The sequence below is a fragment of the Drosophila elegans genome, unplaced genomic scaffold, assembly GCF_018152505.1.
Source record: "Drosophila elegans isolate 14027-0461.03 unplaced genomic scaffold, ASM1815250v1 contig_512, whole genome shotgun sequence".
NCBI classification, from domain to species: Eukaryota; Metazoa; Arthropoda; class Insecta; order Diptera; family Drosophilidae; genus Drosophila; species Drosophila elegans.
In genome coordinates this window covers 847605-865762 of record NW_024545895.1, presented here as the reverse complement: position 1 = coordinate 865762, position 18158 = coordinate 847605, and the positions used below count along the sequence as shown (strand labels likewise).

At 33.1% G+C, this 18158-nt stretch overlaps 2 protein-coding genes across 2 annotated transcripts; both read right to left on the bottom strand.

Moving 5' to 3' along the window:
* Window positions 1-7905: 7905 nt before the first annotated feature.
* LOC121467686 (zinc finger MYM-type protein 5-like) lies at window positions 7906-9221 on the bottom strand. Its single transcript, XM_041709791.1, has 3 exons — window positions 8996-9221; window positions 8811-8915; window positions 7906-8725 (listed from the first exon to the last, which is right to left on the bottom strand). The coding sequence occupies exons 1-3, from the start codon at window positions 9209-9211 to the stop codon at window positions 8252-8254; spliced, it is 795 nt and encodes a 264-aa protein (XP_041565725.1). The 5' UTR covers window positions 9212-9221; the 3' UTR covers window positions 7906-8251.
* Window positions 9222-15430: 6209 nt separating this feature from the next.
* On the bottom strand, window positions 15431-15834 carry LOC121467681. The gene is made up of 2 exons (XM_041709784.1): window positions 15609-15834; window positions 15431-15529 (listed from the first exon to the last, which is right to left on the bottom strand). The coding sequence occupies exons 1-2, from the start codon at window positions 15822-15824 to the stop codon at window positions 15431-15433; spliced, it is 315 nt and encodes a 104-aa protein (XP_041565718.1). The 5' UTR covers window positions 15825-15834.
* Between the last annotated feature and the right edge of the window lie 2324 nt (window positions 15835-18158).

Sequence of the window (18158 nt, the reverse complement as noted above, 5' to 3'; positions counted from 1 at the left end):
GATGTAGATATTGGATAAAGTTTAACTTAATTACCCAATTTTTTCACTAATTGTACAATACATAAGTAAAAAATTCCACTACGATGTTCATTAAATAATTTGTTTAAGCTTTTTGTATTCTTAAAAAACTCTAATTATGAAATATATAGTAATGGTGACACATCCGTTTAAGATTTAGTAGAAAATAATTAGTGGACCCAACCTGATCGTTAACTATGGATTCCCTTAAAAAAATTGTTGGAAATGATCCCCGCAAAAAGGGATGCATGCAGCTTATATATTGTATTTATTGCGCATCTGATACTCATTTCGAGAAGAACTGCGCCAAGAAACGCGATCAAGAAAAGCATAAAAAAGCTTAGTGTAATAAAAATAAATAATATAATATCCTATTATAAACAAAAATTAAGTAAAACACTTTTATATTAATCTTGAATAAAATAATTAAAAAAAAAAATATATATATATATATATATACCTAAAACTAAAAAATGTTTACACAATTTATACATCCATTCACAATGTTAAGTTGCGGGCCCTCTGGATCAGGAAAAACAATATTTTTAGAAAACCTGATTTCCAAGAAGAATGATCTTTTTAATATTTCAATTGATCGAATTATTTGGTGTTATGGGGAGGAAAGTGCTAAACCAAATTTTAGTAATATTGAATACTTTAAAGGAGTTCCTGAAACAATCGAAAACGAAATTAATGAGCCTATTCTATTGATTCTAGACGACTTGATGATGGGTGCCTTTAACAAAAATGTTTGTGAACTGTTTACGAAAGGATCACATCACCGGAATTTATCAGTTGTTACTCAAAATATATTTCATAAATCATCGCAAACCCGTGAAATTTCACTAAATACCAAATATATAATAGCTTTTAAAAATCCCCGAGATAAGCTTCAATTTAAATGTTTGGCAAGACAAATTTATCCAGAAAACCCAACAGATTTATTTAGAATATATAAAGAAGTAACAGAGCAACCCCACGGATATTTACTTATTGATCTCACTCAGGGAATTAACGATCTCTTACGATTTAGATCAGACATTTTTAATTCTGAGTATACGGTGTGCTATTCCGAAGAAAATGGTTTACAAAAAGAATCTTAATCGCTTGAAAGCGAACAAACATATATTGTATGTGCTCAAAAAGGCTAGCAATAAACTACGAAAGGCAATAATAAACAATAGCGATAGTGAACTGGTAAAAACAATAGTGGAAATAGTTTTGAACACACTACGAGGAAATCATAAGGTTACTAAAACGCATCTAAATTCACTAAAAAAGTATAAAAGTGCATTGCGCTACCTTTCATGTCCAAAGCGCACATTAAACTCTAAGAAAAAAGTTCTTATTCAAAAAGGTGGATTTTTACCTATTCTACTAAGTTCGTTGCTCTCAGGAGTTTTTGGAAAAATTTTAAAAAATGATTAAAAACAAACATAGTTAAAAAAAAGTAATTTTAATGAACCCCCACACCTTTCAAAAATTAATAAACAACTCTCGAGGAAATGAATTGATAAGTACAAAATTTTCACCAATTTTAAATAATAACAAAATAAGTGATTTTGATAAATGGCTTAAAATTAGGCAAGAACTTAGTTTCTATCAAAATAAAAAACGTAACAAATCATGTAATATTCAAAATTAACAAAAATCGCCATTTATGTCAACCAAAACAACTGAATCGCAAACTACAGATTGCTTTGATAAAAGACCTACGACTTCTGAATTAAAACCAAAGACTGATGCGACACTTGGGTCCCCAGAAAGTGATGATGAAGATTTTAAATCAAACAAAATTCCTAATTCTGTTAACGTTCAACAAAAGTTTAAGTCTGATGTATCACTTCCAAAAAAGATAGAGTTCATGGACTTACCTACCGAGAGTGATGGAGAAGAAAACACGAAATTTATTGAACGTTAAACGAAAAATAAGAGATACTTCGTTTTCAGACGAAAAAGAGGATATAAAAAAACTGGCAGTACCAAAAATAAAGCTTAGTGATCAACAACGCAAATTGAGAGTTAAGCTAAAAAAAATTAAAGCGGTTTCATTACCATTTCAAGATTTAAAATATATAACAGGACGAGAAAAGTTGTCTAGATCGGTTCGAACTAAGCCGGAGCAAATAGGGAAAAACAAATTTAATTGGATATCTTATCAATAACAGAAATTTCAATATAAAGATGTGTTATTCAAATGAGTTGTTTGTCACATTGCTTGGTAATGATTCAATGAATGTATTTCCTGATTATGTAAAATGTGCAATTACAAATATTGTAAATATACCACAAGACATGAATGAATACTGGGAGGTAGGCATTACGGACATATATCTGAATAATTACATTTACAAAACAACTACTAAAGAAAGAAATATAGCTGAAGAAACTGAATTTGTTAGCTTAGTAAATGCTGAAACATTTAGATACTCAAATGTTCCTGTTGAATCTAAAATACCTGAAAATGGATTGATTTTTATTTATACTGACATAATCAAACCAAGGTCTGTAGGTTGTAAAAGACCTCGATGTCTTCGTGTAATGCATTATAATGGAAAAGAAAGAAATATTCAATTTAAAAATATTGAATATTATCCTTTAGATATATGGTCTCCGAACGAAATCTCAATACTAATTACTGATTCAAATGGATATAAGGTTTCTTTTGAAACTTCAGCTGTTCCGATTTTTGTAACTCTACACTTTAGAAAAAAAAGAAGGTTAAACCTATAAATAATACATACCCCAATGATGTTAAATGAGAACAAGAATAGTCATCATGGTGAAATCTTATCACGAATATTATGTGAATCAGTGCGGTGCCGGACTAAATAATATTGGCAGTCTGTATGTGTCTCCACGAATTATTCAGCAAGGACGAGGAATTGGAAATTTTTTTAGCGGTCTTTTTAATTATATAAAACCTCTTTTCCTTTCGGGTATAACTGCTATAAAAAATCAGGCTGCAGAGACTGGTAAAGCAGTAATAAATGAATTTGGCCGAAAGCCTTAAGAAATATTATTCAAGAACAGAGCAAGATTGCGTTAACAAATCTCTCAAATAAAGCAATTAATAAAATGACACGCTCTCAAAATGGTAGCGGAAAAAGGAATAAAAAGCGCGGGTCGAGAAAAAATCGTTATCATTTAACTTCTAAACGACAAGGTAAACATACCCACCACCATCAAAAAGGAAAAAAAAAATCAAGGAAATTGAATATTAGTGATATTTTTTCTAAAGTAAAATGAGTAACCATATTGAATGTATGAAAAGCGAACTAGATTTGTTTACACCACACCCTACGCAAAGTTCTATTCTAAGAACTGAAGAAGTCTCATACAATCCTATTGCATCCTTGGACGGCGCCTCCTCAATTGAATTTGTTTGCTTGGGAAATGGTGAAACATATCGAGACTTATCAAGTGTTTATTTACGGCTTGTGGTGCAACTCAAAAAAAAATGATAATAACGTCATTGAAGGAAACGCTGTCGGTGTAGTAAAAAATATTTTACATTCAATATTTAGAAGTTCCTCAGTTTATTTAAATAACATATTAGTATCGCAGAGTGATAATAATTATCATAATAGAGCTTATTTGCAAACAATTTTAAACTATGGGAGTGATGCATCAGAAAGCCACTTGGCTTCCCAAGGCTATTTCCCGAATTTTGGAAGATTAACAGCAGGAAAATACGTTTATCCAGCCAATAATGAAACTCTGAAAAATATTTTCCAAAATAGTAATAAGGTCGAATTATTCGGAAAAGTTCATGGTGATATTTTTAACCAAAGCAAACTGCTTCTTAATAATGTAGATCTAAGAATTAATTTTAACATTGAAAAAACAGCATTTTATTTAATGGAAAATGAAACTGAATCAAATTTAAAGATACTAGAAGCACAACTCTTTATGAATCATATAACAGTTAACCCAAGCATTTTATTGGCTCATCATCATGTTTTACAAACAAAAAATGCTTTATACCCATTCAGTAAAGTTGAAGTCAAATCTTTTACAATATATCCAGGCAACAATACACTATCGATAGATAACGCAGTTATTGGGCAACTACCCAATTTCTTGGATTTTAGTATGGTTAAAAACCGCTCATACTCAGGAAACCGAGGCTTAGATCCATTTCATTTTGAACATTTTAAAATGCAACGCTTTAACCTAATGGTTAACGGAGTTCAAGTTCCCTCCCAGACCTTAGAAATTGATTACTTGAACGCTGAAAATGTTCAAAGCTCTAGAAGTTAAAATATGCTATTCAGATCGACTGGAATAAAGCATTATGATCGTGGTCTACAAATAACCAAGGAAATGTTTGATACTAACAGTTTCATATTAGCCTTTGACCTAACTACTGATCATTCAAATTCCACTGTATGCTCAAATTTGATGTCACAGGCACTATACGAATCGAAGGAAGATTTTCAGAACCCCTAAGTGAAGCAGTTACTTGTCTGGTATACTGTGAATATGATTCCATGATTGATATTGATAAACATAGAAATATTCGAACGCTTTTTTAAAAAGAATACTTTACAAATTCAACAATTGCTTCCCAAACATGCCAAAACACAATCAATTTTTAAAGGAGTTTTTCCTTCGGACCAGCTACCCAAAACCATTTTTAAATATCCTGCTCTAATTGTTGCGAACACCGACACTTCAGATCAGCCCGGAACTCATTGGATTGCAATTTATTTTAATAGTCGCAGATCAGCAGAATTTTTCGATTCATATGGACAATATCCCCAGAAAACAGAATTCATAACATTTTTAAGATCAAACGCTTATAAATACTTTTGTAATAAGCAACAACTACAGGGATATTTTTCTAATACCTGCGGTCACTATTGCATGCTGTAGGGCCTTTTTAAAAGTAAAAACAAATCACTTAAAAATTTCTTAAAATATTTCAAGAAAAATGACTTCTCATACAATAACAAAATAATACTTAAAATGTTTAAGTCCAATTTTAAGAAATAAAGTTCGAGTTTTTAAAAGATAATTAATTTATTTTATTAAATGTTTCAGTTCGATACAATCGTCGGCTTAACTTATAATATCTAAGCATAAGACTAAGGGCTTCTTTTTCTAATACAGGCAGCATATGACACTGGCATGTGTCAGGGCCAGACGTGGCATCATCATCGCTCCAGGGACAAAGTTTGTAATGGAATCCAAATTTAGAATGAATTAGCTCCTTTTCCTCCAAATCCTCCAGAGTAGCCTTTAGGAATTTAAGCCTCTCCAAGTGTTGTTCGAAAAGCATGTCTTCAAATTGCATCAAGAAGACTTCAATTTGTTGAGCGTACATTTTAAGGGAGAAGTGGTCGTTTCTTACGATTGCTTTAAGACTGATGTTGGATTTAGAAACCCAGGGCTTTATATTGGAAAAATGCATTTATTTCTCTTTCTTATTTATTGACAAAAATTCTATTTGCGCACAACTATATCTATTTACATCTTTTCCTTTATATATTAATTATTTCCTTTATATATTAATTATTTTCCTCTGTTTTTGGGGTAGTAGAGGGGACTTACGGAAGCAGCGAATCCGGCTTATCCTAGACAAGCACCACGGGTTTAGGGTGTCTTAGCTAACCGCCGCACCCGACGACCGCCGCTCCCAACCGCCGGTTAAGTAAGTCCCCTCTTCTACCCCAAAAACAGAGGAAAACCGAAAAAAAAAAAAGTTTGATATCATTCGAAAGAATTTTTCAAGACCTTTCCAATGGTATACTTGTCACGATTCTTAATTAAAAATTACTCGTTTTGATCAAAACTATCAAAATTATAATTTCACACCTTCGCGCACAAGCAGTCGTGAGGACGCACAAGTGGGTGGGGGTTGAGATTAGAGCTCGTGGGTATGCGGGTTCACTTTCTCGTACCCATTCTTACTTTCACACCTTCGCGCACAAGCAGTCATCAGGATGCACAAGAGGGTTGGGGTTGATATTAGGGTTCGTGGGTATGCGTTTTCACTTGCTCGTACATTTTCTCAAACGATAAGGATCGGTCCGAACATTTGGCGAGAATATTTAGAAACCAAATAAAACGAGTGAGTTCCATCGGATATCATGTACACTGATTATAAAATTTGTATGTGAATGCATTTGGAAAAAATTCAACTGATTATAAAACCGTTAAAAACCCGCTCCTGTATATTCCAGCTACTGATGCGTTTTGCGTACAGAGCTTGGCCGAACTAGTTTAAATGGAGATTTGCACCCCCTATGAATTAGCTGCTCTGGAAGCTGCTAGTTCGTACCTTTAAAAATAAATTCATTTCGCGCATTTATAATAAAATCCATTTTCTTTTTAGCTATATTACATTTATTTAGGCTTTTATGTTTATCATTTAAACCCAAATCGATCAAATTACCATGCACTGTTGAGGAAAGAAGAGAGCTGTAGAGAAAAAGGTAAGTTCAAAGTTTGTATGTAAAAATTCATCAAGTAGTGCACTACTTATTTGTAGGAAATGGATACCAAAGAAATGCTGATTAACTGCTAATTGGGTGTATAAGTTATAACGGTTTCCCAGCAAAGTTCCCAAGCTGATCATGCATAATTAAATAAAATAATGCAAGGTTAAGGCAGTTGGTTTCATTTTGGAAATGAAATGAATTACAATAAATCCTTTAACAGGACATATAATTAATTGGCACCCAACGCGTTGTAAGACCCTCGACCCGTGTTAAATAAAAAAAAAAAAAACCCGTCGCCGTAAGACCCTCGACCCGTGTTAAATAAAAAAAACAACTCGTTGTAAGACCCTCGACCTGTGTACAAAAAAACTCAATCGTAAGACCCTCGATTCGACGTTTAAATAAAAACATTAAATAAAAAAAATTAAAAACGCGTTTCGTTTTAGAAAAAAACAACAAAGCAACCTTAACTCAACAAAATCAGGCAGCAACAACAAATCAACCAAATAAAAATAAACCAGGAACGACGACAAGGGCGAAACTAAATTAAAAGAAGGAAGACACCGACAGCGGCAACAACATTTAGTTGTATAATTAAATAAAATCCATCTAAGTAGAGTGTTCGTTGATATTCCCACTATTTTCAAATTGCAAAATATTTTAAAAAATATTTAAAAAGTGATTTTTCAAGAGTCTCAGTCAAAAAAAAAGGCACTAGTTCGGAAATTTTTTTTTAGAAAAAAATAAATACAAAAGGAACAAAATTCTTTGTTCTTTGTGTTAAAATCATATGAGCGTTAGAGATATAGAAGAATTCAAAAACTAAACACCGCGGAAAGTTTTCAACAAAATAGTTCAAACATGGCGTTGACCAATGAACAATTAAAATCCATTATAGAAGGCGCAGTTGCGAGCGCACTCGCCGCGCAGGAAAAGAGCTTTGGGCAAAAATTACAAGATGTTCAGAAGCGATTAGGTGGTGTAAATATCGGCAATCCAGAACTAGAAACATATAGGGATGCCGAAATCATAATAGGTAACGTTAGATATTATGAAGTCCCTGCTGGACTTTAAGGGAAAGAATGAGACATACGTATCTTGGAGGAAAGCTACCTCTCTGAACGAAAAATACAGATCAAGAAAATCGCTCAGCGACGTTCTTTTTCGGCAAAACCAACCGATCTTCCTTCCGCTTTTACATTAGCCCATTAATTTTACAAAAGTTGATGAAAAAAGTTTGTTTTACTTTTTTAAAAACCAGCTTATTTAGCGGGAAATCGCTAAAAAAAAAATAGCGGAGCTTTGCACGGCTATAACTATTCTAAGCTAGTAAAGCTGCAGACAAGTGATATATGTCATTAAAAAGGAACTGTCAAATGCTAATCATGCTGCCTTAACATAATTTTTACGTATACAGCCCCATTTGTTCTTCATGACTAGAATCTGGAGTTGTATCAAAAGAAATGCTGTAGTATACCGCATCTTTAAGCATTTATGATGGATTTTCTAACTTTGTTGCCTAGCAGCGCAATGATTTCGTTCTGAATGTTGTGGGAAAAATATCTTAGATGTCCCTTATTAGCAGAAACCGATTCCACGTGGGCTTTCATAACAGGATCAAATTTGCTCAGATATTTTATAAGAGCAAGGAAATTTCCTGGATTTTGATCTTCAGAAACGGATTCTCGGTGTCCACTGAGTGCCAAATTCTGCTGTGCGAGTTTTTGTATTGTGGCAATAATGCGCTCGAGAATATCCCTCCATACTTTTGTTTCATTTCGAATCTGCTATTGAAGACGATCGTCGAGAAGTCCTCCCTTCTTCAAAGAGCGTTCCATGTCCTTCCACTCTAGAAACGAGAAACGATGAGCTCTGCTACTTTCATGTTCTTCTATTCGAGGATTCAGTTTCTTCCATGATGAAAAACCAGTTTCATTGCTGAAACTACTCTGGTAGTTTTTGCAGGGGAACAACTTGCAGCATAGACAGAATAATGCATTTTTCGTAACAGAATAGCACATCCAGGTTCTTTCAGTTTTTTCGCCATTTTTATGTGTTCGTTGAAACCAAGCCTTATTCAATGATCTTCCAGAATCATCTTGATGAAATGGACCATTTTTATTCTGTAGAGATTCTGTTCCAGTATTGACAATCAAATCACGTAACGATTGTGAAATTTTCTCGGGCCAAGAACCTATGTCTTTGTTTATAGATAGTTCGATATTCTCTGTTCCTGAATTTTCCTGTGATAAAACAGTCTCCTAGAAAAAATCAGTCACTCAAAAATATTGTTCACACTTTCATATTAATGTTATCTGGCTTTTAAAAATTAAAAGCATTTCATACCACGTTTTCTTCAACACTTATTACATGTTGTTTTTCACTATCAATTCCAACAGATGATTGTCCAGCGTTTTCTACCTCCAGAATCTCCTTTGATAAAGATTCCGCCTGAATTTTTATTCAATCAATTTGGTTCATTAAAAAAAAATTACAACATATTCCAAATATTGCACCACCTTTCATCATACCTCATTTTCAATATCGCTTGTACACTCGTCTATAAAATGCTGTGATGGATTTTCCAGGTTTGATTCAGAAACCGAAGGATTATTTGAGGTGTCTGAGATTTCCTTGTTATGACTTTTCACGTAATTTAACATAAATTCTTTCGACAAATTTTTGGTGTGTTGCTTTTTTGCACGGATTTTTTTGAACTGGGCACCACTTGGTTTTATTCGTTTCATTTTTGTGTTTTCCACGCCTAATTTGCAATAGTAGAGATATATTTTTAGAACATCAAGAAATGGAAGGTTCAGCGAATAATATTTGATAAATAACATCGAAGCATAAGTACCTTGATTAAATGTTGCAATAGAAAAACACTGCCTTGATTGGAATGTATGTAAACAAACGCGCTCCCCTGTAGTTCTGAAATTCCCTTCCCTGCCATTTCCTGGCCGGCAAGTTCGAAAAACAAAAACAAATCACATGGGCTTCATCTAGCGAAGTTTAAAACAAAGCAGGCTGACAAAATTCTGCCGAAGTTCGAACTTTTTTGTAGTTGTTTATTTCGAAGTAATTAGAAGCAGCGGCTGAAATAGGGAGAGGATTGGACGGCACAAGAAGAAAAGGAACTGTTTAGACTTTTAAATACCCTTTTTTAGAAGCGCTAGTATATTTATTAATTTTTAAGATGATAAATAAATGATTTTTATTGATTCAATGTAATAACATTTTGGAAGTTATTGTAAAGTTGCTATAGGCAACGCCAAAATGTTAATATTTGATTATCTGCCATATGAGATTTTAACTACAAGGCATTGTTATGGTCGCATATACCCTGGCACGCGTCAGGCAGAAATATCGGTTTCGTTTTTCGTTCTCCCCATTCCCTTTGCTCTTGAATACGACTGCAACAGAGTGAGGAAGTGTTTTTTAAAGTGAAAACTTTAGGCAATTATTAATTAATCACTTACACTTGTATTCTATAGGGAGCGTTACATGCTCAGCGCCGCGGGAAAATATGAATTCTCGAAACTAGTCGGACTCGATTTAGCGCCTCTTAGATTTGGCGGACAGACGGACATGGCTAGATCGACTCGCCTAGTGATGCTGATCAAGAGTATATATACTTTATAGGGTCGGAGATGTCTCCTTCACTGCGTTGCAAACTTCAGACTGAATTTATTATACCCTCTGCAAGGGTATAAAAACTAAATCTAAGTACGGTGCAGGGATAGTGGTTGAAATGCAAATTTGATTATATAGATTTTTATAATTGTTACAAAGAACACGAAAAGGCTCATGCAGGCCAAAATATAAGGTACATGTTGGCAAGTTAAGAATATGGTAGTTGCGGGTTGGTCCAAAAGGCACATTAAAAGTTAAGCGGCTTACCAATTCTATGGAGTCAATATCACCTTCCACATGATTGTGCACAAAAATAGGTCCAAGCATGATTCTACGATTTACAAGAGTAGGTAAATTAAGCAATAGTAATCTACTAGAGTAAGAATACAACCTTACTATTGCTGATCCCAGTTCAAACCACAACGGGCAAAAAGAAGAAATTTTTTTTGTACCGACTCAAAACGATCAATGTGCACTTGATATTGGGTACTCCAAACGGGAGCGCAATATTATACAAGTTTTTGGTTTCAAGTGGTTTCAAATATTATTTAATTAATTAAATAATTTAAACCCAAATCGATCAAATTGCCATGCACTGTTGAGGATTTTCGGAAAGAAGAGAGCTGTAGAGAAAAGGTAAGTTCAATGTTTGTATGTAAAATTCATCAAGTAGTGCAATACTTATTTGTAGGAATTGGATACCAAAGAAATGCTGATTAACTGCTAATTGGGTGTATAAGTTAAAACGGTTTCCCAGCAAAGTTCCCAAGCTGATCATGCATAATTGAATAAAATAATGCAAGGTTAAGGCAGTTAGTTTCATTTTGGAAATTAAATGAATTACAATAAATCCTTAAACAGGACATATAATTAATTGGCACCCAACGAGTTGTAAGACCCTCGACCCGTGTTAAATAAAAACATTGAATAAAAAAAATTAAAAACGCGTTCGATTCGTTTTAGAAAAAAACAACAAAGCAACCTTAACTCAACAAAACCAGGCAACAACAACAAATCAACCAAATAAAAATAAACCAGGAACGACGACAAGGGCGAAACTAAATTAAAAGAAGGAAGACACCGACAGCGGCAACAACATTTAGTTGTATAATTAAACAAAATCCATCTAAGTAGAGTGTTCGTTGATATTCCCACGATTTTCAAATTGCAAAATATTTTAAAAAATATTTAAAGTGATTTTTCAAGAGTCTCAGTCAAAAAAAAAGGCACAAGTTCGGAAATTTTTTTTTAGAAAAAAATAAATACAAAAGGAACAAAATTCTTTGTTCTTTGTGTTAAAATCATATGAGCGATAGAGATATAGAATTCAAAAACTACACACCGCGGAAAGTTTTCAACAAAATAGTTCAAACATGGCGTTGACCAATGAACAATTAAAATCCATTATAGAAGGCGCAGTTGCGAGCGCACTCGCCGCGCAGGAAAAGAGCTTTGGGCAAAAATTACAAGATGTTCAGAAGCGATTAGGTGGAGTAAATATCGGCAATCCAGAACTAGAAACATATAGGGATGCCGAAATCATAATAGGTAACGTTAGATATTATGAAGTCCCTGCTGGACTTTAAGGGAAAGAATGAGACATACGTATCTTGGAGGAAAGCTACCTCTCTAAAAGAAAAATACAGAGCAGATGCGCTGCGAGTATTTATTTCGGGCACAAGAAAATCGCTCAGCGACGTTCTTTTTTCGGCAAAACCAACCGATCTTCCTTCCGCTTTAACATTAGCCCATTCGCAAGTAGTTTTGCACGTAGCACGGAGGAAAAACACCAAAGGTGTCAAACCTATGAAAGAAATAAACCATTCTCTATAAAATCAATCCATGGTCACAACATATTAAACAAAAAATGAATAATGCACCTTTTTAATACAAATACAACATTTTTCTTGCTACCAAACCTAACAACGTTTGATGGAATAATTGGACTGGACCTACTAAAAAAAACTGACGTCGTACTTGACCTAATAGAAAAAAAGTTAACTAATAGCAGTCGAAGGAAATTAAATTTTTGAAGTGTGCAGATGTTAATTTTACAAAAGTTGATGAAAAAAGTTTGTTTTACTTTGTTAAAAACCAGGTTATTTAGAGAGAAATCGCTAAAAAAAAAATAGCGGAGCTTTGCACGGCTATAACTATTCTAAGCTAGTAAAGCTGCAGACAAGTGATATATGTCTTTAAAAAGGAACTGTCAAATGCTAATCATGCTGCCTTAACATAATTTTTACGTATACAGACCTAGAGATTCATAAACTTTTGCTATATATATTGTTGAACGTTGTTAGCATAGTGGGCGTTGTCAAGTTCGCGAGGAAAACACAAATATAATAATATAGACATTTATAAAAAAAACAAGACAGGAAGCAAACTTCGGCAAGCTGAAGCTTGCAGCTATTGCAAATATTAAATATTCTTGAAAACATTAAAATTATGATTTACTTATATTTAACCATTACTAAATGTCGAAGAACTTAACAAAAACTTAAAAGAAAGCAAAGTTATAATTTTTTTTTCATTGATTTTACCTATAAGCTATAGTCGTCCGATTTTGATGAAATTTAAACCGTAATTCTGAAATATTTAACCATTACTTAATGTCGAAGAACTAAACAAAAAATTGAAAAACAGCAAAGTTATATTTTTTTCATTTATTTTTTTTTATTGTTCCGGTGGGAGCTATTTGCTATAGTCGTCCGATTTTGATTTTTTTTAATTAATTATTTTTTTTAATTAAATACACATTATTATACAACACTTAATATTCTCAACATATTGTTGATTCAAAAAAAAAAAAATATTGAAACGCTTTTGAACTCACGCTCTCTCTCTCTCTCTCTCTCTCTCTTAAAAGTTCCTTAAACTGCTCGCTTACAAATACAAATTTAATAAAATATGAATAACAATTTTCTGTGTTTCTGCAAGAAATGCAGTCTGATGGTCAGAGCTGAACAGTTATGATAAACATGACATGTAGGTACCAAAAGCAACCACTTTTTGATTGCTTTTGGACAAATACTTTTGATTTCATGCTCAAAAGTTTTAAAGGCGAAAAAAAAATGTGTGATAATTTTTTTGCGGCGACATCTATATGTTTTTTATACCCTTGCAGAGGGCATTATAATTTCAGTCAGAAGTTTGCAACGCAGTGAAGGAGACATCTCCGACCCTATAAAGTATATATATTCTTGATCAGCATCACTAGGCGAGTCGATCTAGCCATGTCCGTCTGTCCGTCCGTCTGCCCGTCCGTCTGTCCGTCTGTCCGTCCGTTTATATGCAAACTAGTCTCTCAGTTTTAAAGCTATGTGCATGAAACTTTCCCAAAAGTTGTCTTTCTATTGCAGGTAGTATATAAGTCGGAACGAGCCGGATCGGACGACTATAGCATATAGCTCCCATAGGAACAATCGGAAAAATAAATGAAAAAAATTATAACTTTGCTGTTTTTTAATTTTTTGTTTAGTTCTTCGACGTTTAGTAATGGTTAAATATTTCCGATTTACGGTTTAAATTTCATCAAAATCGGACGACTATAGCATATAGCCCCCATAGGAACAATCGGAAAAATAATTGAAAAAAAATTATAACTTTGCTGTTTTTTAATTTTTTGTTTTGTTCTTCGACATAAAGCAATGGTTAAATATTTCAGAATTATGGTAAAAATTTTATCAAAATCGGACGACTATAGCATATAGCTCCCATAGGAACAATCGGAAAAATAAATGAAAAAAAATTATAACTTTTCTGTTTTTTAATTTTTTTTGAGTGTCTTCGACATTTAGTAATGGTTAAATATTTTCGATTTACGGTTTAAATTTCATCAAAGTCGGACGACTATATCATATAGCTCCCATAGGAACAATCGGAGAAATAAATGTAAAAAAATTATAACTTTTCTGTTTTTTAATTTTTTGTTTAGTTCTTCGACATTTAGTAATGGTTAAATATTTCCAATTTACGGTTTAAGTTTCATCAAAGTCGGACGACTATATCATATAGCTCCCATAGGAACAATTAAAATATATAAAATAACTATCAAATAATTGAGCTGCAAATCATCATAGCTTCAATGTTTTTAAACTTATACGCAAGTAAATTATAATTTTAATGTTTTCAAAAATGTTTAATTCTTGCAATAGCTGCAAGGGTATATGAACTTCGGCTTGCCGAAGTTTGCTCTTTCTTGTTTTTAAATTAAATACACATTATTATACAACTTTTAAAAAATCGAAGAACAAATTTTTAAAGAAAAACAATGAAAAATAAGCCGGTGAACTGAAAAAAAGTTTGTTTGCGGTGAAGATCAAAACTCTTGAACGGATTATCAGAAAAAAAAGTATATGCTTTATAAAGCTGATGAATTTTTCGAGGTAATAACAAAGATTGTTTTTTCCCCTTTTTTTTAGTTTAAGCTAAAAAAAATCGCTGTAAATTGTTATTAAAAAATACAAAAAGACTCTGTGATTTCCTGCTGATTAATATGAAGTAATGTTCAAATTTTCAAAATGATGGGTTTAGTAGATTTTGAGTTCTGATGTTCAAAATTTCATACGCGAAACTCTGTAACTCCGTTAGTTTTACTCGGATTGACTTGGAATAAGTGCAGAATATTCTCAACATATTGTTGATAAAAAAAATGAAATAAAAGTTAAAACGCTTTTGAACTCACGCTCTCTCTCTCTCTCTCTTAAAAGTTCCTTAAACTGCTCGCTTACAAATACAAATTTAATAAAATATGAATAACAATTTTCTGTGTTTCTGCAGGAAATGCAGTCTGATGGTCAGAGCTGATCAGTTAAACATGACATGTAGGTACCAAAAGTAACCACTTTTTGATTGCTTTTGGGCGGGCGATGGCGGCTAGTTCAGACAAATACTTTTGATTTCATGCTCAAAAGTTTTAAAGGCGAAAAAAAATGTGTGATAATTTTTTTGCGGCGAAAACTATATGTTTTTTTTTTTTAATTAAATACACATTATTATTATGCAACTTTTAATATTCTCAACATATTGTTGATTCCAAAAAAAAATTTAAAAAAAATTAAAACGCTTTTGAACTCACGCTCTCTCTCTCTTAAAAGTTCCTTAAACTGCTCGCTTACAAATAGAAATTTAATAAAATATAAAGCTGATGAATTTTTCGAGGTAATAACAAAGATTGTTTTTTACCCTTTTTTTTAGTTTAAGCTAAAAAAAAAATCGCAGTAAATTAATATTAAAAAATACAAAAAAACTCTGTGATTTCCTGCTGATTTATATGAAGTAATGTTGAAATTTTCAAAAGGATCGGTTTAGTAGATTTTGAGATCTGATGTTCACAACAATGTTGTTACATGTTGTTTTTCACTATCAATTCCAACAGATGATTGTCCAGCGTTTTCTACCTCCAGAATCTCCTTTGATAAAGATTCCGCCTGAATTTTTATTCAATCAATTTGGTTCATTAAAAAAAATTACAACATATTCCAAATATTGCACCACCTTTCATCATACCTCATTTTCAATATCGCTTGTACACTCGTCTATAAAATGCTGTGATGGATTTTCCAGGTTTGATTCAGAAACCGAAGGATTATTTGAGGTGTCTGAGATTTCCTTGTTATGACTTTTCACGTAATTTAACATAAATTCTTTCGACAAATTTTTGGTGTGTTGCTTTTTTGCACGGATTTTTTTGAACTGGGCACCACTTGGTTTTATTCGTTTCATTTTTGTGTTTTCCACGCCTAATTTGCAATAGTAGAGATATATTTTTAGAACATCAAGAAATGGAAGGTTCAGCGAATAATATTTGATAAATAACATCGAAGCATAAGTACTTTGATTAAATGTTGCAATAGAAAAACACTGCCTTGATTGGAATGTATGTAAACAAACGCGCTCCCCTGTAGTTCTGAAATTCCCTTCCCTGCCATTTCCTGGCCGGCAAGTTCGAAAAACAAAAACAAATCACATGGGCTTCATCTAGCGAAGTTTAAAACAAAGCAGGCTGACAAAATTCTGCCGAAGTTCGAACTTTTTGTAGTTGTTTATTTCGAAGTAATTAGAAGCAGCGGCTGAAATAGGGAGAGGATTGGACGGCACAAGAAGAAAAGGAACTGTTTAGACTTTTAAATACCCTTTTTAGAAGCGCTAGTATATTTATTAATTTTTAAGATGATAAATAAACGATTTTTATTGATTCAATGTAATAACATTTTGGAAGTTATTGTAAAGTTGCTATAGGCAACGCCAAAATGTTAATATTTGATTATCTGCCATATGAGATTTTAACTACAAGGCATTGTTATGGTCGCATATACCCTGGCACGCGTCAGGCAGAAATATCGGTTTCGTTTTTCGTTCTCCCCATTCCCTTTGCTCTTGAATTCGACTGCAACAGAGTGAGGAAGTGTTTTTTAAAGTGAAAACTTTAGGCAATTATTAATTAATCACTTACACTTGTATTCTATAGGGAGCGTTACATGCTCAGCGCCGCGGGAAAATATGAATTCTCGAAACTAGTCGGACTCGATTTAGCGCCTCTTAGATTTGGCGGACAGACGGACATGGCTAGATCGACTCGCCTAGTGATGCTGATCAAGAGTATATATACTTTATAGGGTCGGAGATGTCTCCTTCACTGCGTTGCAAACTTCAGACTGAATTTATTATACCCTCTGCAAGGGTATAAAAACTAAATCTAAGTACGGTGCAGGGATAGTGGTTGAAATGCAAATTTGATTATATAGATTTTTATAATTGTTACAAAGAACACGAAAAGGCTCATGCAGGCCAAAATTTAAGGTACATGTTGGCAAGTTAAGAATATGGTAGTTGCGGGTTGGTCCAAAAGGCACATTAAAAGTTAAGCGGCTTACCAATTCTATGGAGTCAATATCACCTTCCACATGATTGTGCACAAAAATAGGTCCAAGCATGATTCTACGATTTACAAGAGTAGGTAAATTAAGCAATAGTAATCTACTAGAGTAAGAATACAACCTTACTATTGCTGATCCCAGTTCAAACCACAACGGGCAAAAAGAAGAAATTTTTTTTGTACCGACTCAATACGATCAATGTGCACTTGATATTGGGTACTCCAAACGGGAGCGCAATATTATACAAGTTTTTGGTTTCAAGTGGTTTCAAATATTATTTAATTAATTAAATAATTTAAACCCAAATCGATCAAATTGCCATGCACTGTTGAGGATTTTCGGAAAGAAGAGAGCTGTAGAGAAAAGGTAAGTTCAATGTTTGTATGTAAAAATTCATCAAGTAGTGCAATACTTATTTGTAGGAATTGGATACCAAAGAAATGCTGATTAACTGCTAATTGGGTGTATAAGTTAAAACGGTTTCCCAGCAAAGTTCCCAAGCTGATCATGCATAATTGAATAAAATAATGCAAGGTTAAGGCAGTTAGTTTCATTTTGGAAATTAAATGAATTACAATAAATCCTTAAACAGGACATATAATTAATTGGCACCCAACGAGTTGTAAGACCCTCGACCCGTGTTAAATAAAAACATTGAATAAAAAAAATTAAAAACGCGTTCGATTCGTTTTAGAAAAAAACAACAAAGCAACCTTAACTCAACAAAACCAGGCAACAACAACAAATCAACCAAATAAAAATAAACCAGGAACGACGACAAGGGCGAAACTAAATTAAAAGAAGGAAGACACCGACAGCGGCAACAACATTTAGTTGTATAATTAAACAAAATCCATCTAAGTAGAGTGTTCGTTGATATTCCCACTATTTTCAAATTGCAAAATATTTTAAAAAATATTTAAAGTGATTTTTCAAGAGTCTCAGTCAAAAAAAAAAGGCACAAGTTCGGAAATTTTTTTTAAAGAAAAATAAATACAAAAGGAACAAAATTCTTTGTTCTTTGTGTTAAAATCATATGAGCGATAGAGATATAGAATTCAAAAACTACACACCGCGGAAAGTTTTCAACAAAATAGTTCAAACATGGCGTTGACCAATGAACAATTAAAATCCATTATAGAAGGCGCAGTTGCGAGCGCACTCGCCGCGCAGGAAAAGA

Coding starts and splice junctions, on each gene's coding strand:
- LOC121467686 (XM_041709791.1), bottom strand. CDS start 9,211: ATGAAACGAATAAAACCAAGTGGTGCCCAGTTCAAAAAAATCCGTGCA. Junction 8,916..8,995: donor CAAGCGATATTGAAAATGAG/GTATGATGAAAG, acceptor ATAAAAATTCAG/GCGGAATCTTTATCAAAGGA. Junction 8,726..8,810: donor TAAGTGTTGAAGAAAACGTG/GTATGAAATGCT, acceptor GATTTTTTCTAG/GAGACTGTTTTATCACAGGA.
- LOC121467681 (XM_041709784.1), bottom strand. CDS start 15,824: ATGAAACGAATAAAACCAAGTGGTGCCCAGTTCAAAAAAATCCGTGCA. Junction 15,530..15,608: donor CAAGCGATATTGAAAATGAG/GTATGATGAAAG, acceptor ATAAAAATTCAG/GCGGAATCTTTATCAAAGGA.